Raw genomic sequence first — 24,064 nt, 5'->3', positions numbered from 1 at the left:
GCAAAGGCTCCTCCTCATCGCGTGATTCACGTGCGTTTAGCCGAGCCAACCTGGCTCAACTCCCACGTCAGATTATAAACAACGTGCTAACGTAGACAGTTTTAGCTCAACGACGCATTACCAGTTGCAATGGGTGGAGATCATTCCAGACAAAAAGACGGACCTATAGACGAAGCTGCAGAAGGCGATAACCTGGGGAATAATGAGGAAGGTGAGAGAACCCAATTATTATGTCATGAGCTTCGTGAGTGTACTTCCTGTTCAGACATGATGTACATGTCGTATGTCAATGCAGCTGCAGGCAATTGTGGATGCAATCCGTATGACGTCATACTGTCGTGCAAACTTGGCGATCTGTGTGACGATGAAATAAGTCAGAAGAGAGGTTCACCCGGTCAGTGGACGTGCACATTCAATCGATTGCAAGATCTTTCCTTTCCAATGGACAAATGGGCAGGACACGTCGTTGGCATCTTGGGTCAGTACAACAGAGGCAAGACGTGGATCATGAGTCGTTTGAGTAACTGCCAACTAGCCAAGGAAGGTATGACAGTTAGAACGGAAGGCATCAGTCTCAAGTGGGTCGAAACGACAGGAGACAAAGAAGGCGACCGAGAGACTGACAAGTTCCACCATCTTGTTATCGATACTGCCGGTTTCAATACACCCATAACTCTATCAGGAGTGCATACCGGTAAGTCGTGTTGCCTCTGTCGCATTTATACGAACGTCCAGCCTGAGCTATAGGCTCGAGTTTCCAGCGGGTCGTCTCCCCCCAGGAGGAGACCGACCGGCTGGACATAAGCGTGAGCCGGATGAGCTGCTCTCCCCACACCGGTGTGGTATTTGGTATAGGAAGCTCATCCTGGAGCTGAAACGTTCACACCGTCTGGGGAGAAGGCTATTGAGGTACTGCATGCACAAGGATAGCCCTATCCGGGAGTTGGGATGGGAACTTCTACCCATTCTGAGGTCTGAGAGCGTAGCGATCGTTTCCACAGTTCTGTTTCTACGGTATATAGCTGCATTGCTAGTAATTTGCTACCACGTAAAATCTAAGAGTGTTTTGGAACACCGCGCTCACTTAGAGCAGTCCATGTCCCATGATCAATGATCGACTTGAGGGGAGGATTGGGTTCTTGATCACTGCTTGTAGCCTCGTCCCCAGACTCTCTCGCGCCTGAAATTGTCCGGTGCCAACCAGAGCCGTATATATATACTACGGAAGCCGGTAGCGGCAGATTGATATCAGTCCGCCGTTCTCGGCCGCATATCAAGACACAAATAGTGTAGCGCGCGTTACCAAATGTGTAAAATTTACTTTTCTAGGTACTACATGCGCTATTCTAGATACAATGGACACGTCACCGTCTTGTATTCTAACTAGATGAACTGTGGAACATGTGTGCGCGCTCTTCGATCTGCTAGCAGCTCAGGGGACCCCAGTTTGGGATCGTTGTTTGGTGCACGTCGTGGAAACGGTACTAATCGACTTTCTAGTGAATTGGATACAAGTAGTGGGTTTCAGAAACCATACTCTTCCGATGCAATGATTGCTGGTGCACTGAAATCTTTTTGGTATGTTTAGATAATTAATTAAATTGATTAATAATAATTACAAAATTAGACAAATACACACATGAACACATTTAGTTGTAGATGTTTCAGTAATGATGTAGTCGTTATTGTAGAGTTATACATTGCAGAAATTTCCAAAAGATAATTTCAAACTTAATGCAGGACTGAAAAACGTCTTTGGATTGAATTATTGTGTGAATTCATGTTATTTTGTTCCTGATGTGTATGAAATCTCTACAATAACTAATATATCATATCATAGACACATGTGTGGGTGAGTGGTCATCTGTGTATTGTGTGTGTGTGTGTGTGTGTGTGTGTGTGTGTGTGTGTGTGTGTGTGTGTGTGTGTGTGTGTGTGTGTGTGTGTGTGTGTGTGTGTGTGTGTGTGTGTACATACACAGATGACCACTCACCCACGCATGTGATATATTAGTTATTGTAGAGATTTCATACACAGCAGGAACAGAATAACATGAATTCACACAATAATTCAATCCAAGGACGTTTTTCAGTCCTGCATTACTTAAGTTTGAAATTATCTTTTGAAAATTTCTGCAATGTATAACTCTACAATAACGACTACATCATTACTGAACACATCTACAACTAAATGTGTGCATGTGTGTATTTGTCTAATTTTGTAATTATTATTAATTAATCAATTTAATTAATTATTTAAACATACCAAAAAGATTTCAGTACACCAACAATCATCGCATCAGAAGAGTCAAGGGCTACTCATATCCAATTCACTGGAAAGTCGATTAGTACCGTTTCCATGACGTGCAGCAAACAACGATCCCAAACTGGCGTCCCCTTAGCTGCTGATCGAAGAGCGCGCACACATGTTCCACAGTTCATTTATTTAGAATACAACGAGAATACAAGGCGGTAACGTGTCCATTGTATCTAGAATAGCGCACGTTATTTTGCAGTACATTAATATTAACTAATGATTGTGGCATTGATATTACATAAATTCTACACATTTGATAACGCGCGCTACACTATTTGTGTCTATTGATATCAGTGCGGCCGAGAACGGCGGACTGATATCAATCCGCCTTCCGTAATGCTCTGGTGCCAACTGTAGTCTCGCGTAGCCAGACCCCTTTCCGCGCTGCGTCATCCTTCCGGGCGAAATGATGACGCGTCGGAAAAGGGTCTGGCTACGCGAGACTGCCAACTGCGCAAGAAGATAATCCAGAATAATACACTAGCACGCAGTTTGTACGCATTCTATTGCCCTACATAGCTATTTCACCGTTGATGTATAGGTGTGCGTGTAGCTAAGAGACCAGACGTTATCTAGAATTTCATGGCTGTTGCCCTGTTAGATCAGAGTAGCATAAAACAGACACGTTGGATGAGAGAGAAACTTCACAACAGACCAGTGAAAATGGACATGGACGACTTCCTTACCCGGAAATGGATTTTAACGTCACAGCTGCGAAGTGAATCTTGGGTCTCTGAGATTTCTCATTGCAGCATCTTTCCACAATTAGTGCTCTATTCAAAACAGCACTTAATGACCCAAAGGCTCCACGTATACAAATGCAAAGGCATGATTGACCCACAGACCCTCATGAAGACGCAACTCAAGACATGTCACGACTTGGACAACTATTCCAATCCTGTGACTAGAGTAACACGTAAAACAACACCTCGCATCACAGACACTTTGAATAGGGTCATATTCTTGGACGTACTGACCCCACCGCGCCCACTGCCGTAAGGCGTGTTCTCAGTTACTACGCATGTGTGAAAGCATGCAGTACACAATACCTCCTCTAGGTTGTCATGTGAATCAATCGCAAAATTATACCACTCCTTGCACATTCGTAAGATTTAAATCAACAACTACTATAAAAGGCTGCGGTGGGACAAAATGCGTTTAGCGTCTCATTTTCGAGTATCACATTGTGTGTCATATCCAACACGTAAGTAACGTGTACAGTGATCTTCCAGTAGGCTGTTTGGTAGATTGCTCGCTTTGTGTTGTATTGCGTGGCTCGGGAGATGTGTTTCAACGTTTAGCTTGCGTCTAGTTAGTTCAGAATGCGCCGTCATTTCCAGTGTTGACTAGAATCCGATGGTGAGATCACACGATTGTCTAGACAGGTGTTTTCTACAGATCCGGATGTATGGTTTAGTCATGACTTACAACCTGCGTATTAGTTCACAGTCCGTGCAGGTAATGCCCTAGTCCAACGCAGAACAACCTGAACAAGAACATTCGTGACTAACTAGCGCTCCCCCAAGACTGTATTCGCTGTTGACCACGAATCTAGGCTATATCCGCGTTTGGTGACCATTGTTCCAGCGAGTAGATAGCAGCATTGTCTTGCATGCAAGTTCAGCTATTGCTAGTTTGCGTCCCGTTCCCATTCTTGCTAGCTGAATGTGACTCAAAAATGAGACGCTAAACGCATTTGTGGTCCCACCGCAGCTTTTTATAGTAGGTATGATTTAAATCTTACGATGCACGTAAGGCCTATTGGACCAAACTAAGAGCGTGAATCAGAAACACAACAATCCACACATCCATATAGCCACAAATTACAAACCAGAAGTCATTCCAGCATCTATTTTGAGTACTTTATTCACTAAGTCACGTGACTCTTACCAAGTGCTACCAAACAATAATAGTACTAGTTCTACGGTATCCGTAGGCGCCTCGCGTTCGTGAGTTACTCAGTAACACTTCCAACGGAGCTTTCAGACCGTCTACTGAAACGCCGAGTCCTAGCTAGACAATACGCATTTGTTGAAACATGCAAACTTCCTAGTAGTTTAGATTACGTCTATAGGCCTGGTATAGGTAGTCGTCGTTTTGCGATCCTGATCAAGACAATTGAAATGTACAGTCTAGGTATGCACTCAGTTCCGTTGTAACGACAGTGGTATGGTATTTACTGACATAGAAATTGATATCAGCAAACATTGACTATCAACAGTGTTAGATGCAGCACAGTGTAGTAAAGATTGATTGTAGTATGGGACGTGTCAATAGTTGACTGTAGGTGGCATTCAGCAACTAAATGTGTTTCTTGATTGTCAATTACGCACAGTCCTTAGAATACAGTGTTAGATGCAAACAGTGTAGTAAAGGATTGATCACACTGACGTGTGAATAGGTGACTGTAGGTGGCATTCAACTGCTGAAGGTGTTTCTTGGTTGTCAGTCCCTAGCTACAATACAAAAGGACAGGGCGACGAAAGTTCAGAAAGCATTTTCTCCGCCGTTCGGTCACCTAGACGAATCGTTCTTAGACTCATCTGTAGTCGGACACGGTATGTCCTAGCATGAAACGTGGTCGTGGGGAGGGGAATTTGAGATTTGTGTACACACACACACACACACACACACACACACACACACACACACACACACACACACACACACACACACACACACACACACACACACACACACACACACACGCACACGCACACACACACACACACACACACACAATATATATATATATATATATATGTATATATATATATATATATATAAACGAAAAGCTTGCTGGAGACCCATATATGACCACGCCCATTTCTGTTGTGCGACCCGGATTAGAAGCCTCGCTACGGTCGGCAATCATAGCTGAAACTCCTAGGTCCCTCTCAAACTCGAACACATCTGTCTTTAGTGAAAATCTTCTTGTGTAATCAAAATCGAGGTTGACATTGCAGATGAAACGTTTCGTGTGGGTGCTATATGACAATTGTTTACTGCTGTCTCATCTAGCTAATCAGGGCGGACGCGAACTGACGGAGTCTGGTGATGCACAAGCGGCGGCCGGTGACAACACCGACGACAAAAGACTGGATGAAGCCAACAGTCTGATGCAAGAAATGGAACAATATGAGCAATTCCTTCAAAGCATGACGTTTGCTCTCTCTGACTACGTCATCGTCGTATTGCACGAGACGACCTTGTCAGATCAGAGGTTTCTCATCCAAGTGGTTCGCAAGTGGAAAGAATGCTCGCAAGATGGCAGATGCAAAGAAATTTTCGTGCTACACAACTTCAGGGACATGCACGATCCTGAGGAGAGGGAAAAACTGTTTGCGGTACTGAGTGTACATATAACCTATACCAATTGAATTTTGTACTGCATGCATGTATACACTAGATTAACGGTGATGTTGAAGTTGTGTTGTTTACGTACAGCAATGCACGAAAGACATTCTCGACGGTGGCATGGACAAAAAGAAAGGCGTTTCCTGGTTTACTTGTCCTATTCTGCATACCCGTCATGTTTGTCTGATGAACGACGACAGACATCGGGATTATAATGATGCCGTCTTTGATCTCGTCAAGGAATGGATTCATAACATCCTTCCAAAGCCACAATTCCCTTACACTCCAGAAAAGCTTGCCCGTCAATTTGCTAAGAGCAGTACGGAGCTGCTGAGCGAGAGAGGATTCCTTACCAACGTGAAAGAGATTCGGCATACCGAAGAAAACGGAAAAATCATCTATACCGCAGTCAAGTCAGATGACAAGTTACCAGTGGCACAGCTGTGGTCTGATGACGACAAATTTTACTCTCCGCTTCTTAGTTTCCGGCCAGCGGTAAGATATAGCTAGTTTCTGATGATACGAATTGAATGTGTTGACGAAGATTTTTCTTGTGCAGTACTCAATACGTACCTATCGATCTGAAGCCGGTTCCGATTGCAAGTTGATTAGGATCGAAGCCCCTGGTGCGGCAAGCATAAAGGTGAAACCAAAGTACAATCGGTCGAGTGCCGGTCACTGGGCAGTAGAAGTGAGTGGAGAAAAAGTACGGGGAAACGATGTGAACTATGTGAGAGAGCTAAAAGGCCAAGAAGTGGAATTCAATCCTCGCCTAAAACCGACTTCTGAGAAAAAAGGCGAACACAATAAAACAGAGCTGGACGCCGACAGCTGCAGATACGGGCAATTTTCTGAGCTATTTCAGATTCCTCTCAAGTTCAAAAAACCACACTTCGTGAAAATCGGCCCAGATAACGGTATCTTTTATCTTTTGTTTGAAGAAGAGGAAGAATTAGACGGACAAGAAGTACCGCAAGAATAAGTAACTAGAGATTGACAAAGCACGCCATGGTCTTAATTCAGCAACGCTTTGCACACGCCTATACAGCGTAAGACTCTGCTCAGCCTCTATCATTAGTGATAGGACTCGGTGTTTAGATATCTGTTAAACTCACGGTCATTATGTTATTGATTGTACTAATGTCTGAATAAAGAGTCAACAGCATTGATTTCAATGGGTTCTATCCACCTAAACCATCAATCTAATTCATTGCAGACTATAGACTGACCGTATTAGAGCTCTACAGACCATTCACATTTCCAAATCATATATAATACTGTATAAGATGAAATATTGGCGGGGAATTTATTTTGGCGGATTGGCAGATTTTCCAGCCAGCAAGCACCAATATAAAATCCGTCATTTGGCCACTGGGATATTGTGACGTCATGTAAACGTCACCACCCACGTGCATCAGGCATCATAGCATTGTGGCAGTTACATGGATAAGGCCACAAGATGGTAGCCCCAGCTTGCCGTAGTCTCTCGTAGCAAGACCATCTCAGCCTACATCCTTCTAGCCAGACCATCTCAGCCTACATATCTCTCAGGGGGAGGATGTAGGCGCAGATGGTCTGGCTACTCGAGACTACGTCTGTTGTGTCTGACCTGTCTAGCAGAGAGGATAAAACATGAGAATGAAGTCATGAAGCTTAGATCAATCTAACAATGATGTCCAACCCCCAAAATAAAACCCACCAATTTGCTTTTCGGTCAATTTCTTAGCAAACTGCTAAAATACATTCCCGCCAAAGTTTCATTCTATATAATTGCTAATTAACAATTAATTGTAACACGTTAATTGTGCAGTTAGGTACAGTACACATACAGAAATGTTGTCACTATCACATTTGGAATTGACTGTTTAGTTGTTCTATATTTTAGCTGCTACTAAAATACTGTAACACACATCAATTTCTGTGAGAATGTAGTCGCGACAATACCTAGCACTACAGTAAATCGTGAGAACTTTTATTCAGTGGAAAATTGACTAAACATACAGTGTGTACGTACACAGTAACAGGCTGTTTGTATGTCAAATGGTGTCAAATCAAACAGAATGCAGAAATACTCGACGTGTAGACTGAAGAGTTTTGAATTGGATGGGTCATGCCAATCACTTCGGGTTGAATCATCAGCATACGGTGTGAGCTTCAAGCTTCGCTCAAATCATCAATTTGGCAATTCATGATTATTCAATTACACATACACTTCCATTCATTAAAATAGATCTAATTAAGTAAATACTTATCAAACACTAAGAAAGCAACGGTGACAGCCATGCAAAGAAGGGAGACTTTCATTACATTATACTTCACTGTTTGAATGAACCATACGGCATCTATACACCGGCTTAAAAATAATTGCCAGCCACCACTACCCATTAGTCAACATCTATAAAACTGCCTTTGTCGGTAGGTCCAGTGGTCGTCAAGTCATAACCTGTTTCTAGTGGTTTCTCTATCACTCGAAGTCCTACCTGTTTTGCTATCTGTGTAACGAGAGAGTGAACTGTGTCTCCAGTTGTGCTCATAGACTGCACTAGCGATTCATATAATAATCCAAACTTCTTTAGAATCTCCATGAGATTAGGAAATTTTTGTGACTTGCAATAGCAATGGTAAACAGCCGATCGACTGCCTTGACGAATGTTCACTTGCAAATAATCCTGACTCAACGACTTATCACTAAGTTGATGAACAGCTACCGCCTGGCGATCAGGCAAGCACCCCTCAATCAGTTCTATTTGTTTCTGTAATAAGCATATTTAATCAGACACTCGAAATTAAAAGATACAGTGTGTGTGTGTGTGTGTGTGTGTGTGTGTGTGTGTGTGTGTGTGTGTGTGTGTGTGTGTGTGTGTGTGTCTGTGTGTTAATACACGTCCATTACCTTCATTTCCTGTGATAAACAAAAAACAGGATCTCTCAGTATTCCTCCATCTTTTCCGACTGACACGACTAAGTGACCGGTGAGAGTCATCAGTCCGACTGCTCCCAAGTCATTGCCTTTATACGGGCGATAGCCACTCAGCAACGTCGACGATTCTGGCGTAAACACTGCAGACGGGCCATACCTGACACTGTGCAGAAGCGAATCGCGTTTCCTACCGCGTACCAGACTGCGTTGCCCGTGAGAAAACGTCGCCGATAGGGATGATGTTGCCTCACTAGCAGAATGGTCTCTTCTACCGGTTTTTTTTAACGGAGACTGGTGCACTTGACTTCTTTAACCATCTTCGTGGCAATGAGAAAAAGCTGACTACTGCACACCAAACCAGTTGAATGAGTTTACCCAACAGACTTCTCTCAACACCGACAGAATGTCTCTGCCGCTGTCGCTGTCGTTGTGCAGTTGGTCTGCCTTGCTGCATTGAACTAAGAAGCTGCTGCTGCCCAACAGCCGTTGGCGGTCAGAAACAGTCCCAAGTTCACTAGAGAAGACGTAAAGAACTAGTGCAAGTCCCGTATGTGATACTGCAAGTCCCGCATGCGGTACCAAACCGGTCCAAGAGTCCCGTAATCGGTAACAAAAGTCCCGTATTTGATACCACTGCAGTCCTCAGACAAGTTCTTCTAGTCAGTGATACACATGCGTGTTCACCAAATACACACGTCGGCGCGTAGCCTGCATATAAGGCACAAGAGGCACGTGCACCTCCCAAAATTTTGACCTAGGGTTTTGTCCGTGGACGTGTCCTACGTACTATGTCTCTGAACGTTGGAGGTCAATTTAGACTCCTCCTACAGACCACCCACCGCACATCTGCCTAGCTGGTGCACCCCCTTGAAGAAGGATCCGGCTACGCCACTGCACGTGTTCACCAAATCATTCTTATTCTATCCTATCATCTTGTAACAATTCTTTGAAAGGAAAACCAAAGTGGTGACATAAAGAGAATGATCTATTTTCCCTTCTGTCTGTTACGGGTTGTTGTAAGAAACGCTGAGTAGCACGCCAAGTAAAAAGACGCAAAACGTACAAGATGTCGAACTATACTAGCTCGTAATCAATGGAACAACTTTCCTTCCGTCATCTCCTCTTTTCAAGTCAGTGGACTCATTCAAAAACTGTATAAATCTGTTACTCTGTTTAATTTGCCTAAATACCTTGTTGTATTAATTAATTAATTAATTAACAGTGTTGAATCATAGTTTTATGTCCACTATGTAGAGTTAACTTGTAGATAGCTGCAGGATACAATGGAAGATCAGACTTACAGTCTGACTTACAGCCTCAGAATGGTTTTCCCTGGACAGCAAATCAATTTACCAACGCAACATGATTTCATTTTATCTGTACCATTTTGATTTCGTTTGTTCTCGTTTGTATATACAAAAAACAAAGTTGGATTGAAATGATCATCTGTGTTGTTATAAACTACTCTAAAAGTACTTAGAGTGTGTGCAATTGTGTTCAAAGCATATCAGATTCAGTTAACACATGTTCAACATGTTGGTGTTTGTTTGACAACACACAAGCCTCTGTACAGGCTACAAGTACGTGTAGCTCTAAGCAAAACGCTCACTACTCACTTATTTACTTCTTTGAAGACGAGCATATAGACAAGCAGGTGTCGGCAAATTCTGTAAATATTGGAATATCTAAGGCATCTCTAAGAGCTCTCGCTGGATCAGACGATTCTTCAATATTTTCAATCATGTCACAAAGATGAGGATTTAACAGCATCTGTTTAATATCATCAGAATGATCTGAAAACCAACAATATCTACAGTCAGAGAGCACAGATAACAGCAACAGCTAGGATACGAGAAATACCAAGTTGCTGCAACATTTTGTAATCAAATTCTCTTTCGTCACTGTCAGAAGCTTCTGACTTTGATGAGGTCAGTTCGCCTTCCTCTGACAATACAAAACACAAAATCAGTATGACACATCAAAAATCATTATGGGAAATGCGTAAAGCAACTATTTCTGTTTAGCTAAGTTTCTGGTTCACTCTAATAAACATTAATAACAAAATCACCAAAATCTCATCATCATGTGGATGTAAATAGAACTTATGGCTGATCACCTTATCATAACATTGTGTGAAGCTTTTGACAGTTAGCAGTAATTTATCAACTTGCTCTTTAGAGAGTCTAGTAAATCATTCTAATGTGCTCAAGTACACAAAGCATATAACAGTAGTATGTAATCATAAAGAAGTATTTGTTGTGTAGCCCTCAGATGTTAAGAGCGGGGTTTAGGTATGGCTACGCGAGACTTCAGTCTGTTGTGCAGTGTCAGTGTGCAAACCAGAACACAAGCAAAGTACCATGGATCTACACACAGTTTCAATATAAATTATGTATACTCCTGATGACAACGTATAACGACCTATTATTTTAGCATATCACAAATTCTGAATCCATCATTGAGTGCCACTAGCATTCCATGTTTCTAAATTTTCCAGCTGCTAGTCAAAACCACCTTGAAATGTGGTGTTAGAGATAAACTAAACAAGAAAGAAAGTGTCACGCATCAACAAATCATAGATCTAATGCAATCTCCTTGTAAGCGCATGACTTGCTATAACCCAGCTGCAACTTACACACATGCTCAAATACTTAATAATTATGATATGCAGTCAGTCCTCAAACTGCATAATTAATCACTTGCCCACAACTACACCTACAAACACAATTGATTTGACCAACCACACTGTACATACCCTAACTGCATTACGCCTATTCTTAATTGTGTCATCAGATTTCAAATTTGGAAACAAACAATTGAGTCAATATGTAATTATTAATATACTGTACCTCTTACTAATCCAAAAGAACCGGATTGTGCCAGTTAACTTGTTACTGAAATCTTCTAACTTTTTCTCCGCTATACAGTTGTTTTCTGCAAAATGTAAGCACACGAGTAATATGTACTACTTACATTTGTGTGTATGCATCACATAGCTGTCTACAATGGCTCACCTTTATGTCTCTTGTAGCAAGAAACAGAACAGCTGCAAAAGTTTGTGTAAACCAAAATTTTATATAATTATCTGCAGTCGTTCCGTTGATGTCATGCCTAGGTTTACACGCTTACTGTTTTATGGCGCAAACAGGGCATCTATATTTCGCCTCATGTTCTTCACAAACCTCACAACTCGTTATGCCCAATTCCTGCTGCAGGGTTTAACTAGAGGAAAAATCACGTGGTTCAACTTGTAGCTCGCGCGAGACAAGAAGAGAAAGGCGACGTGGTTTCATTGCTTTTGATGATGAACGTAAATCTAATACGGACAGGAACACGACCGAGTTATAGCGTTACACTTGTGATAGCCCTGATTAGAAATCGTCTCTAGAGCTCTAAAGTCTAACCTAAATCGAGGACGTACCTAACAAGGATTCAAAACGTTGATTCTATAGCTAGTTAGCCTAAATAATTAACTACCATTGTAGCTATAGGTCAATACAGCAATAAATGGTCTAGCTGTAGAGTATAGAGTGCATTTAGTCTGTGATGCCAGAAACAAGTTAATTAAATGGCACGTTGCATCATCATTTATTGTTGATTGAAATTCAGTCTATTGAGAACACTAGTACTCATGACTCGATATCAGCTAACACAATGATTACAAGATTGATCATACTACTGATAATGCAGACCAAGGTAAAGCACATTACACACTACATGTAACACAACTCCCAACTACCCTGCGTGTCTAAAGTTCGACTCCATTCACATGTTGCCTATATTGCTTGCTGTCCGTCCTCGTCCTCTTCTTCTTCAAATAGCAGATAGAAGACTCCGTTTTCAGAACCCAGTTTCAGAACTTGTGGTTTCTTGAACTTGAGAGGAATCTGAAAGAGTTCAGAAAAGTTCCCGTATCTGCAGCTGTCAGCATCAGGCTCTGGTTTGTTTGCTTTGCCACCTCGGTCATTTCGAATTGCCGGCTTCAGACGAGGATTGCCATCCACTGCCTGCTTTTCTAGATCTCTGACAAACATTACATCATCATCCCTTTCCTTGAGTCCACTTACTTCTATTGCCCAGTGACCGACAGTCGACCGCTTATAGTCTGGCTTCGTCTCAATGCTTTCCACACCCGGAGCTTCGATCCTGATTAGCTTGCATTCAGAACCAGCTTCAGATCGATAGTGAAGTATTGAGTGCTGCACACAGTACAATTGGCATCACAACATAGAAATTGAATATAAGCCTGTCTTAAATATTAGCCCGAATTCCAATTTGGCTTAAACCGAAATAAGTACAACTTTTATATGCGACATTACGGTAGTCTAGATTTGACAATGTACAATACATGATAATTGTGACAGAAATAATCCTGATAGTGTGTTGCTACACTATAAAATTAGATTTCTTAAAAGCAACTTGCTCATTAGCCTGTTCTTCACCCGAGAAAAGTAATTAACACAAATTCCCATTATACAATTCAGTTATTGGGTGGCAAAAACACACTTTTGAATAATTTGTTCTGGTTCATGTGACCAAAAGTTTTATCTCATTAGCTAGGCTCAGATGTAATCAACAAACACACACACACACACACATACACACACACACACACAGACACACACACACACAGACACACACACACACACACAGACACACGACAGACAAACAGACACACAGACAGATAGATAGACAGACACACAGACAAGACAGACAAACAGACAGACAGACAGACAGACACACACACACAGAGACACACAGACACACGGACAGACAAACAGACACACAGACAGATAGATAGAAAGACAGACAGACAGACAGACAAACAGACAGACAGTCAGACACACAGACACACACACACACACACACACACACACACACACACACACACACACACCTCCTCTATATAGCTTGTGCAGAAGCAAAACAGTAATTGTTCACCATGAAGATGAAAGTGTGGAAGTAACAAATTGAGAAAGGTGGGTGTAAGTGTGTAAAATGACACCACATCCAGATTAATAGAATGCAGAAATTCGGAGTCATACACGCCATCGTCACATGCTTTCACGTTATCAGCTTGCAGTTTACCGTTTAGCTATGAGAAACAATGGCCGCGTGTAGCATGCCTTCTTGATGACCACTTCCGTCTGCTAGTAGAGAGTACGTACACCTAGGCATGAAACAGATAGTTTCAATCGGCGAGAAATGGAGATCGTATATGTCGAAATTTGAAGTCGCACCGTCGTCACGTCATCACGAGATTTCACTTGGGGGTCGACTCCTCGAGAGGGAACCGTCTAAACACCGAAGCATGCGTTTGCATTGTGGTGTGGAACGCAGTCTTCGTGCAAGGTTCCTTGGCGATTGGCCCGGCAGTTTTGACGTGATTGATGTTACCAACACACCGACTGACCGACCGACCGACAGACCAACCAACAGACAGACAGACAGACAGATCAGACAGACAGACAGATCAGACTTGTATAGATACATGTATAGAGAAGAAGACGATTATTAGCTACGATTCATTCTACGAGACAGAAAGAAAGTCTACCTTATATTGAAAGCAGTAAGCACACCACTGATGTTGCTGTATTCAATATGTAATGAAGTGATACCATGAATGATTAACAAGTTGTAAGAAAAATTGTAATTATCAAATGATACCACTGTCTATTGTTTCGATTTGAATTTGTGTACAAATAGTCTAAACATGCAATAACATTAAAACATGACTATGCTACATTTCCAGCACTCAACGACTTCCTGATCAAAAATTGAATATTTATTCTATAATACTCACATATTTACAAATTTGCACTGTACTAGAGATAGAGTGCTATACAGTTGATAAAAAAGGAGATAAAGACACAATCGACACATTCTTCAGTAACAAGTGGTGGCGGTGGTCATAGTGATGGTGTGTGTGTGTGTGTGTGTGTGTGTGTGTGTGTGTGTGTGTGTGTGTGTGTGTGTGTGTGTGTGTGTGTGAATTTTGTCTACCTCATCTGTCAAATGGCTTGCATCAGCCTGCAAAATATTAACCCTGCATAATAATTAATTAATTAAGTATTCATTACTATAATTGATGAATATATATATATATATATATATATATATATATATATATATATATATATATATATATATATATATAAATCATATATTATTTCTTCAAGTACAACTATACATAGATGTCTAGACCACTAATTAAAAGACAAGCCAGTTAAGTCATCACAATCTAAACATAAATGATCTAAAAACTAAACGAGCGTTAAATTTCCACAGATAACTGTTCCTGTAGCTGGCACACAGACTGGCTGGTAGTAATGTTGCGGTGGTAAGCAGCTCTCTTGGCAATAACTTTCAAAGTTTCCAAACTTTGAGGAGACCACAATCCAAGAGTTTCTACCGCCTGTGGAAAAAATTGTGATCCAGCCTGCGAAACATCATCATCAGGGTTGTCCCCAGCATACAAAAGGCACTGCGCTCCGCCATGCCTTGGCTTCCACTTGGTACAGGCCCCCCTGCTTTGCTGTATGAGTAGGCAGTGATTAGCTATGAAGACAATGGACTTGTATTTGTATTTTGAAAAGTGGGAAGTTGTTTCAGGCTAACAAGTAGTTCCTGGGATGCTTGGTTTGAAGATAAGACCAATTAGGACAAAGACTGCCATATGGTATGAACTTAATTGTAATACAAGTACTCAAAGATAAACAGTGGTTGTCTTGCCCTCTGCCCACTATTTAGGTCAGTATCTGATGGTAACAAATGAAGTCTGTAGATATCTGGCCTCCCTATCCTATATAAAGGAAGGTTCTCAACTTCTTGAGGTCTGGAAATTTTCCCACTCGCATTAATCTAGCTATCATGTGGCCAAGCACAGTGAACTAAGACAGAGAAAAACTTTTTTAAAATAGGATAAACCACTTTGTTCCTTTTGTGCCTGAGCATTCTGTGACAACAGTTTGTGGCATCTCAGCGTAAGCAAACCTGCATCAAAGCTTTTGTGGTGCGGGCATAAAAATTGGAATGGGCGCAACCAAAATTTAAGGTGGGCGTGGTTATTTCCGCCGTGCCTTTCGAAAATCCTGGGAACACCCCTGATCATCATGTTTGAGATCCTTCTCTCTTTCCCCTGCATCTACTGCTTGTCCAGGGCGAGCGAGTGGCGACAATAGCAATGAACCAGGGAAGCAACGAGTTACGGACTGTAATGTCAAAGAAAGCTGAACGGCCATCCAAGAAGTCAGGATGAAATAGGTCACCTGGCTTCTTGTAATTATTCGAGCTGCAGCCCTGTTCTACTTTGCAATCACTGTTATCAGAGACCACAGATACATCGGAGATTACAGCTTTGTGATGAAAAGAAGGGCAAACCTAACCAGATTTTAGATGCCGTTGTAAACTCCTCTCTGGTCATAGACAGGCCAACTTTGGGGTTTGGAAACGCCCGTAACCACGAACCAGAATGAGGAGCAGACAAAGAACTAAGGCAAGCTTGATCCCTGAGGCTGCTGCCAGCTTTAACAGTAGACAGAAGAGAAAAATCAAGACCGTTCTGGAGACCGTGTTGTGAAGAATCAGTGAAGGAAGGCGGGTGTCCAAGCAAATGAGTCATCACGGCAGCAGCAGAATCTTCTCCAGCAACAGAAATGGAATCCCCTATCGAAACAACATTCTTTCCAATGAGATGCATAGCCAGACATCGAGTAGAGTGACAGCTACTAAGGAAAGCAGCAGGAGCAGTTCTACTAGCCTCTCCTAAACCAAAGCCACCTAAACGGATTGGAAGGGTAGCCTGCTTCCACGAAAGGTCGGATACAGAACAGCCCAATCTATCGTTGTACGCCACTTCTGCAAAGAAGACGCACCTTCTGTGACACACGGACGCAAGCAAAAGCGGCCCGGTGAGCCGGCGCAACTTGCACTCTGGGAATTAGAGGATAGCGTATAGTACAGCGGCTGGCGAGCACCCGTCACATCCGCATACTCAGTTAGCTAATGGATTGAGCAAACAAACTCTGGCTCAGCAGACCGAGAGCCGCAGCTGGCTTAGTCCAACTGTACAGCCAGCACACCCAGACAATCACTGCAGATGAAGCACAGACCAGTTACACGTCACATTTGCGTACTCGGTCATTGAATAAACAAACCCGCGCATCCGCGTATCTTAATTCACGACGTCACATCCGCATACAGGCACTTCCGCGAAGACACATTCGCGTAGCAATCTAATTTTAGGTTAATTTTAGCCCCAAAGCAATCCGACGCGACCGTTCGTCTCAGACTACGCATTTTCCAGCATCCCCATCGCACACTCTTCCCACCTAAACGTCATGATCTATTCATGGATAATGACATCACTTCTGCGAAGACACATCGGCTCATCTCATTTCAGGCCGCCAAAGTCTCGTTTCTGGCCGTCGGAGCCAGTCCGGGTGAGATCTGTCTCGACCGTTCATCTCCGACGGCCGATCTCGACCCTTCCGCCGCGTTTCGCGACAATCCGAGACCGGCGTCGTGTCGAACGGCGCGTTACAGACAGACATGTGGACAGGTGGACAGACAGACGGAAGTGGGAGTTCCCAAGCGTTATAGTATTATAGTATAGGATATATATATATATATATATATATATATATATATATATATATATCAAGAAACATTAAAGAGTCATCACTGAAATCAGTGGACATACCATCATCATATATATATATATATATATATATATATATATATATACATACATACATACATACACACATACATACACACATACACACACACATACATACATACATACATACATATATATATATATATATATATATATATATATATATATATATATATATAACACTAATGCTATTTTGAACTCTCTACGCAATGTAGCGTAAGTATAAACAACCTTTAATTTTGCCCATTGGAGTTCTGCTTCTAGAAGTTGCAAGAACGCAAATTTGGATGAAAAATATCAGAAACATGCGACAAAATTACTTGCTTCTGCAAAACTCACCTAAAAACAGAGATGCGTCCAAAGTTATCGACAGCAGCCAGATAAGCGCCACATGGATCCGGAGAAAACGACAAATCAAAAACAGTCGTATAGTACTTCATACGATAAAGCTCGAAGTCAAACTGAAACTATTAAGACTTGCTGTTGTTGCTGCTCTCGTTTGCTACAGACGACATAATGCGAAACCAAAGTCTTACCTCACCAGTCGCCATTTTATTCGATAGGCTAATCCGGGACAACCAACCTCTGACAACCTTACACACTAGCTAAAGCCTAGTTCACAATACGACGCTGACGTTGACGTTGACGATGACGCTAGACGTTGACACAGACGCTGACGCTGACGCTAACGATGACGTTGTACCATTCACAATATTTTCCCGTGAGACGTTGGTCAGCACCTGTCTGGATACTCGAGCGTTGAGCGCATGCTACCGCACATTATTGTGATACCACGTATGTATCACAGATGGACGAAGAACTTGTAATTCTTCTACTTCTCATTCGTCGTCGTAGGCGTAGAGCTAGAGAATCTCAACAACGGCAAATGTGAGTCAGACCAATCCTATAGCGAAGGCGGCAGGTCTTTGCATTCATGCACGCGTCAAAGACAAGGATAATTCTGCACGCTGTCGATTAGACACTCGATTAGACACTCCATGCCAAATCCGGGATTTAGTAGGACTGTTCTTTTGATTTGTAGAAAGTAATCACGTGATTTCCGGTTACGTTTCCGGAATCGACGCTAGAGTTGAACTTCAGTCAACTCCAGCGTCCTTGACGCTGGGCGAACGCTGCGACGATCGTCGTCGACGTTGACGTGTTCACAATATGACGCTCACGCTAGCGTCATCGTCATCATCAGTGTCATCATCAGCGTCAACGTCAGCGTGGTATTGTGGACAGGTGTCCCAGTACAAAGTATCCTCGTATAGAGTATCCTACCCGGATAGTATATTGTATATTCTATCCGGCCGGATACTTTATCCTAGGTTAGACTATCCGGGTGACATTTTGTCCGTGTAGAGTATCCTACCCGGATAGTATAGACTATCCCGCCGAACAATACTGCGATGTCACAAAGTCGTGGTCTACGAGCGAGTGGTCCTCTTCCTCGATGAGAGACGCTGTCCACAAGGTAAGACTAAGGTCGTTGCAGTACAGTAAGTAACCTAGCTACACCTGCGTACACGTGCTCATGCCCAAACCTACGCCGTTACAGTGCGCATAGAACGTGAGGTGATTTTGTTTCTACGGTCTGTCAAAAGTCTGAAGTCGGAAGTCTGCTGTAGGAAGGCAAAGCTGTACTCCAGCAGAAGGCTTGGGAACTAAATTCAATCCCCGACCCCACCTGATTACTGACGAGGAGACCAGAACACAGGTACCCGTCTAGATGCTCTGTCTAGTCAGGTTGTTATTTGCAAACCTATCAAAGGAGCAATGGTCGTCTCTGGGCATGTCAAGCCATTCGTGGAGCGAGCGAAGAGAGCGAGCTAAATCTAGGCTTGGGCGGAACCTGTCTCCCTGTGCGTCCTCCCATGTGTGTGTCCGTTCCAAAGTATTAGGTCCATACGCTGCTACTCCTATTTGCTGGGAAATGTTTGTCAATATTGGATAGAAAGTTGTTTCTTAATAATATCAGCACAATTAGTGACAAGTGGTGGGTGGAGGGAGTAGCTTGTCCTCTTTGTTGCTAAACTTTTTGGCACCTTGTAGCCTAGAAGTAATCTGGTAATAGACTGGCTTGTATGTATGTATGTATGTGTGTATGTATGTATGTAGGTGCTTTGAATTGCTACTTATCCAGATTGCATGGTAACACCTGCTTGGTGATGAACTCTATATTGTCTTGTCAGTTCGTGACAAACAATTCATGTCAAAGCTCATTGTGTTATTCAGAATCATGCCTTGCTGTGTGACAATTTAAGTTGTGCACTGTGTTTTTAGAATCCTGCATGTAACTGTGCCAATTCCTAGATTGCTCATAACATGTACATACACACATACAGACAGATATACAAACATACATACAACATCATCGCAATGCGCAGTTGACTGTATTATCGGCTGTCAGATCGCCAAGTGGACTTCACAGAAGCATGTACCTTTCTGGGACCTTCCCGCCGGGTTGGTGGGTGCTCTGTTGGGGGTGAAGACCCCGCTGCACCTCCATGGTGAGGTAGCAACGAGACATAGTACACACACACACACACACACACACACACACACACACACACACACACACACACACACACACACACACACACAGCATTCAGTTTAAATGTGCTCATGTGTTCCCATTGAGATACTATTATTTCAAGGCAGCAATAATGACTAGGTGTTCAATCAAGCAGGATTGCATTTGGTACAGCTCCACGGCCTTCTTGGGTGCAGCAAGCTTTTGGACACATTGACACATGTGTCACTGTGATACCACTCCTTGCAGGTAGAGCATTCTATCCAGTCAGAGTTGGTGCAGGACGGCATGCGGCATACACAGTACACTTTTACTTTCTGAATTGCCTTCATTTGTATCGTGCGCTTCATCTTCTTCACGGGAAACGGTAACATTTCACTAGCTTCCAAACATTGCAGTAGGTGTGTTCGCATCTGCTTTTGGTCAAACACCAGTTGTCCAGGGTGTTGTCCAAAAACCAATGCAGTAGCGAATGCTATCGAAAACAGGCCACAGTCTGATCCTCCCACTTGTCGCTGAACATCTATGTACTCCAGGGTGATGTGGGGCTCTTTTGTCACAAGAAGGCTGGAGATCTGTAGTTTCAAACTCGAAGATGCAGCTGAACGTAAGCTATCGAACACGTGTACGTGAGAGTGTTGCAGTCCAATGTTGGACACAGTCAACCAATGAGCATGTCCATCATGCAGTACCTGTACAAACTCTTGAGGCTGCACTTGAAATGACAAAGTCAACCCCAAAGCAACATCTTGGAGGCCTGGCATAGCTGGATTGGCTTTCTGCAGTAATTGCTGGGCTGCGTTGATGACATTGTCATTCAGCCAACCCGTTGGTGACTGAATAGTCTTTCTATCCCCATTGTCCAATCCGAGCTCTTGTAACCATTGCTTTGGATGTTGTGGTTGCATGGAAACCTGGTAGTCATCCACATCGATGGGGCTGTTTGGGTTCACATCAGCTCTTGCTACCTTCTGCCTTTGTACTTTCATGACATGTGCACAGAGACTTACTTGCTTTCGTTTTCTACTCTTTGATGGCAAAGCAGGTGCAGGCACAGATGGCAACACAGGAGGAGGTAACGGTGGAGACATAGGTTGCGACACAGGAGGAGGTGATGGTGGAGACACAGGTGGCAGCAAGGATGGAGGGTCACCCATTGCAAGTAGTACTTTCTCGTCAGGGAGTGGGGGTAATGGAGTTGCATCAGGCACAAACATGGGAGGGGGAGATGGTAGAGGATAGTCGTCGACTTCATCTCTATATACCTATAATGCAGATAGCAAACTGAAACGGTGAGTACAGTGCAAGTTATATCAAATCAAGCAGACAACCTCATTCTGGCATTGCTGTGACAGTTTGCTTGGTGGTGAGTTGGCACTTGTTATTCCATCATCAGTTTGATTGCTTTGGTTGTCTTTGCTTTCACCATGCATGCACTGTCTGTATTCTTTCAGTAGAGTTCCATGAATGAGTTTTGCCAGTATTGTTCCAGACTGGGATTTCAATTGATATCGTCCCTTCGGCATGATCTTCACTACCTCAAAGGGCCCTTCCACCGCTCTTCTAGTTTGCCCCCCATGCGATGAGAGTGTTTCATAACTTTATTGAGGACAAGAGATCCTACTTTGAGTTCCTTCAATAAGAAGCCAAATATCATCACATGTAATGTGACTGATATGAGCATGGTTATGGAAGTAGAGGTAAAAGCAGAGATACACATACGTACATGCATGCATAAGAACAACCTGTTGATGTATTTCGAGATGTATGTGTATGTATGTGTGTGTATGTATGTATGTATCTCAATTGGTTACAGTGTGCAGTTGGAGACTGGCAACATCGGGGACCTTTGGGTCAGAGTTCAAGTGCATGCATAAGAACAACCTGTTGATGTCTTTCGAGATGTATGAGTATGTGTGTGTGTGTGTGTGTGTGTGTGTGTGTGTGTGTGTGTGTGTGTGTGTGTGTGTGTGTGTGTGTATGTGGCTCAATTGGTTAGAGTGTGCAGTTGGAGATGGGCAACATCCGGGACCTTTGGGTCAGAGTTCAAGTGCAGGAGGGCCACATACATAAGTTCCCTTGGGCAAGGAACTAACATACAATTGCCTCTCTCTCCGGAGTGTTAGTTTCTGTCCAAGCAGCAAGTTGAAGTACATAGTGACATATAGTGACTGAGATTGTAAAGTATCGTAGCAAGTGCTTAGTGACTGCAGTAACCTGGGCCTTAGGGGCTCTTGTAACAAAAAAATGTATGTATGTATGTATGTATGTATGTATGTATGTATGTAAGTACCAACTACTTGGCCAACAAGGTGTTCTGTGTGATAACATGCTTCCTTGCCCATGCACACGCAACAAGCATACTCCTAACATATTGGTACTATGAGCCAGTGTGTGTTGTAGTGATAATGCTTATTTACTGATGCACTGTTAATGTTGCAACTTACATGGTGGCTGTTATACTTGGCATCATAGTACTTCTTCTGTCTCTCTTGTGCTTTTTGAATGTTTGTTCTAGCCCTGTCTTGGTAGTGTTGCCGCAGATCGGAGAGTGTGTTGATGATGTCCTCTCGGTCTTGTGGTGATGGCATGGTATCAATTTCAGACTCATTCTCAGGTGCTCTGCTGCTTAGCTCATGGTCAATTGCCTTCCTAGGATGGCGATTGTAGAGGAGGAAGAATGGACTGTAGCCAGAGGAATCTTGCTTAGATATCCTGTAAGCATAAAGTGCCACCTCAATGTTGAGGTCCCAGTCTGTAGTGGAGGAGCTGAGTTTGATGAGGGACTTGACTAATGTCTGATTTGTTCGTTCATCTAGCCCATTTGTCTGAGGATGGTATGCACTACTGATTCGATGATCCACTCCTGTCTTTTCAAAAAGATTTCGAGAGACTGCATTCACAAACTCTCTACCCTGGTCAGATATGACAATCTTCGGCCAGCCGTGACGACAAAACAGGGAAAACATAAAGTTAGCCACTCCAACTGCACTTTTGTCTGGTAGTGGACCAGCTTCTCGCCACTTAGAGAAATAGTCAGTGACTGTTATGATGTATTTGTTGCCACGGACAGTTTCTGGAAGTGGCCCAACAATGTCTATGCCAATCTGGTTCCAGACATCAGTAACTGGAATGGGGTGTAATTCTGGCCTTTGCTTGGGCATTCTAGGATTCACACGCTGGCAAGTGTCACACGAGTTGCAGTAGAGTTGGACATCATTTGCCATGCCTTTCCAATAGTAATCCTGAGTTATCTACTTGAACAATGAACAAAAAGTTTAATTCATGTAACCTGTCCTAGTGGAGTGCTGTTTTACAAGTACAGTTACAGTGCATTGCATGGCATCCAGCCTTGTATGGAATAGAGCGATGTTATCATTCCAGTACATGTGACAGCGTAGTGATATTAATTCATTAAGGACGCCTGGTGATGTTCCTCTAAAATGGTTGTAGATGTGTAAGATTGCTTTGGTTGATCTCAGGCAATAATTATACAATTTTTGAGACTACTCATTACTTTGGTTGATCTTCCAGGGTTGGATGAATTTCATAGTTTTGTTGACATCGAGCAGATAGCCTGTTTGAACTATGGTGGTTGAGACGTCTCAAGTTGTAATTGCTGAAATGGGCTAGGTATGGTATTGCTGTTTGCTCTATGACTTGTTCATTTGATATAGCTGTCAGTATTCAGAGTAAAGTGTGTGGGCAACATATGTGGTGTACTATTATTGACAGTTGTGCAAGAATAATTTTTTCTGACGTAATCCACAGTTGAAAAGTTGCTTGTCGTTTGTCACATGTTGTAGTTCTATCCAAAAGTACTGTTGTGTTCTCTACCTACCGTTTGAATATCTGTATTGTGTTGAAAATAGATAAATGTTTCTATTAAGATCAAGGTCTTGTGTATCTATGAGATGCCAAGGGAACAAAGCACTCTCTGGTAGATGCAGCTGGTGCGAGCTACAACATAAAACTATAGTGATAGGAGTGACTCGAATTCTAGTACAATGTTACTGTTCTGAGGAAAGTGTTGTAGGTCTTTCAGAGGAAATATGCATGAATGCTGACGTCTGAGCTATATTTGTTTACTGACAACTTGTATACTACGGACTAGAGCTGTGTACCTGTTTTCATTTGTGAAGTTATAGTGTACTGCAACATACTTTTGCTATCAAAGTGCAGGATATGGTTGTGTCTCTACATGTACGTGTACTGTATATGCAATGGACAGACAGTAACCTAGATATAAGTGTCA

The 24,064-nt window shown here is 42.7% G+C and overlaps 4 protein-coding genes across 11 annotated transcripts; 1 reads left to right on the top strand and 3 right to left on the bottom strand.

Moving 5' to 3' along the window:
- The first annotated feature begins 110 nt into the window (after window positions 1–110).
- Window positions 111–6,842, top strand: LOC134183837 (uncharacterized). 2 transcript variants are annotated; one of them, XM_062651411.1, is made up of 5 exons: window positions 111–211; window positions 296–694; window positions 5,338–5,663; window positions 5,764–6,168; window positions 6,233–6,842. In XM_062651411.1, the coding sequence occupies exons 1-5, from the start codon at window positions 130–132 to the stop codon at window positions 6,653–6,655; spliced, it is 1,635 nt and encodes a 544-aa protein (XP_062507395.1). In that variant the 5' UTR covers window positions 111–129; the 3' UTR covers window positions 6,656–6,842. The 2 variants fall into 2 exon arrangements, with proteins under 2 accessions (XP_062507395.1, XP_062507390.1); XM_062651406.1 differs by having other exon boundaries at window positions 122–211; window positions 266–694.
- A 1,077-nt stretch (window positions 6,843–7,919) lies between these two features.
- LOC134194775 (uncharacterized) lies at window positions 7,920–9,067 on the bottom strand. Of its 3 annotated transcripts, none has more exons than XM_062663751.1 (3): window positions 8,751–9,067; window positions 8,567–8,682; window positions 7,920–8,426 (listed from the first exon to the last, which is right to left on the bottom strand). In XM_062663751.1, exons 2-3 carry the CDS (start codon window positions 8,654–8,656, stop codon window positions 8,058–8,060), a joined length of 459 nt encoding a protein of 152 aa, XP_062519735.1. In that variant the 5' UTR covers window positions 8,657–8,682; window positions 8,751–9,067; the 3' UTR covers window positions 7,920–8,057. The 3 variants fall into 3 exon arrangements, with proteins under 3 accessions (XP_062519735.1, XP_062519741.1, XP_062519729.1); XM_062663757.1 differs by having other exon boundaries at window positions 8,567–8,733; window positions 8,792–9,067; XM_062663745.1 differs by having other exon boundaries at window positions 8,567–8,910; window positions 8,969–9,067.
- A 3,127-nt stretch (window positions 9,068–12,194) lies between these two features.
- Window positions 12,195–17,986, bottom strand: LOC134187956 (uncharacterized). 5 transcript variants are annotated; one of them, XR_009971217.1, is made up of 4 exons: window positions 17,810–17,986; window positions 17,613–17,740; window positions 17,505–17,533; window positions 12,198–12,792 (listed from the first exon to the last, which is right to left on the bottom strand). XR_009971217.1 is itself a non-coding variant. In XM_062656141.1 (3 exons), the coding sequence occupies exons 1-3, from the start codon at window positions 17,822–17,824 to the stop codon at window positions 12,370–12,372; spliced, it is 462 nt and encodes a 153-aa protein (XP_062512125.1). In that variant the 5' UTR covers window positions 17,825–17,839; the 3' UTR covers window positions 12,201–12,369. The 5 variants fall into 5 exon arrangements, 1 of the variants encoding a protein (XP_062512125.1); XR_009971215.1 differs by lacking the exons at window positions 17,505–17,533; window positions 17,613–17,740; window positions 17,810–17,986 and adding exons at window positions 13,682–13,763; window positions 13,834–14,604 and having other exon boundaries at window positions 12,201–12,792; XM_062656141.1 differs by lacking the exon at window positions 17,613–17,740 and having other exon boundaries at window positions 12,201–12,792; window positions 17,815–17,839.
- A 1,972-nt stretch (window positions 17,987–19,958) lies between these two features.
- Window positions 19,959–21,026, bottom strand: LOC134188503 (uncharacterized). The gene has a single exon (XM_062656668.1). It carries the CDS (start codon window positions 21,024–21,026, stop codon window positions 19,959–19,961), a length of 1,068 nt encoding a protein of 355 aa, XP_062512652.1.
- Window positions 21,027–24,064: the final 3,038 nt, after the last annotated feature.

Source organism: Corticium candelabrum, chromosome 1 (assembly GCF_963422355.1).
Source record: "Corticium candelabrum chromosome 1, ooCorCand1.1, whole genome shotgun sequence".
Taxonomy (NCBI): Eukaryota; Metazoa; Porifera; class Homoscleromorpha; order Homosclerophorida; family Plakinidae; genus Corticium; species Corticium candelabrum.
The sequence above is the reverse complement of the archived record's forward strand: the minus strand, read 5'-3'. Positions and strand labels throughout refer to the sequence as shown.

Coding starts and splice junctions, on each gene's coding strand:
- LOC134187956 (XM_062656141.1), bottom strand. Junction 12,793..17,504: donor TCCAATGGGCAAAATTAAAG/GTTGTTTATACT, acceptor TACTGTGTGCAG/CACTCAATACTTCACTATCG.
- LOC134183837 (XM_062651406.1), top strand. CDS start 130: ATGGGTGGAGATCATTCCAGACAAAAAGACGGACCTATAGACGAAGCT. Junction 5,664..5,763: donor AGAGGGAAAAACTGTTTGCG/GTACTGAGTGTA, acceptor GTTTACGTACAG/CAATGCACGAAAGACATTCT. Junction 6,169..6,232: donor TTCTTAGTTTCCGGCCAGCG/GTAAGATATAGC, acceptor TTTCTTGTGCAG/TACTCAATACGTACCTATCG.
- LOC134194775 (XM_062663751.1), bottom strand. CDS start 8,656: ATGACTCTCACCGGTCACTTAGTCGTGTCAGTCGGAAAAGATGGAGGA. Junction 8,427..8,566: donor GTTTATCACAGGAAATGAAG/GTAATGGACGTG, acceptor TGCTTATTACAG/AAACAAATAGAACTGATTGA.
- LOC134188503 (XM_062656668.1), bottom strand. CDS start 21,026: ATGTTTGTGCCTGATGCAACTCCATTACCCCCACTCCCTGACGAGAAA.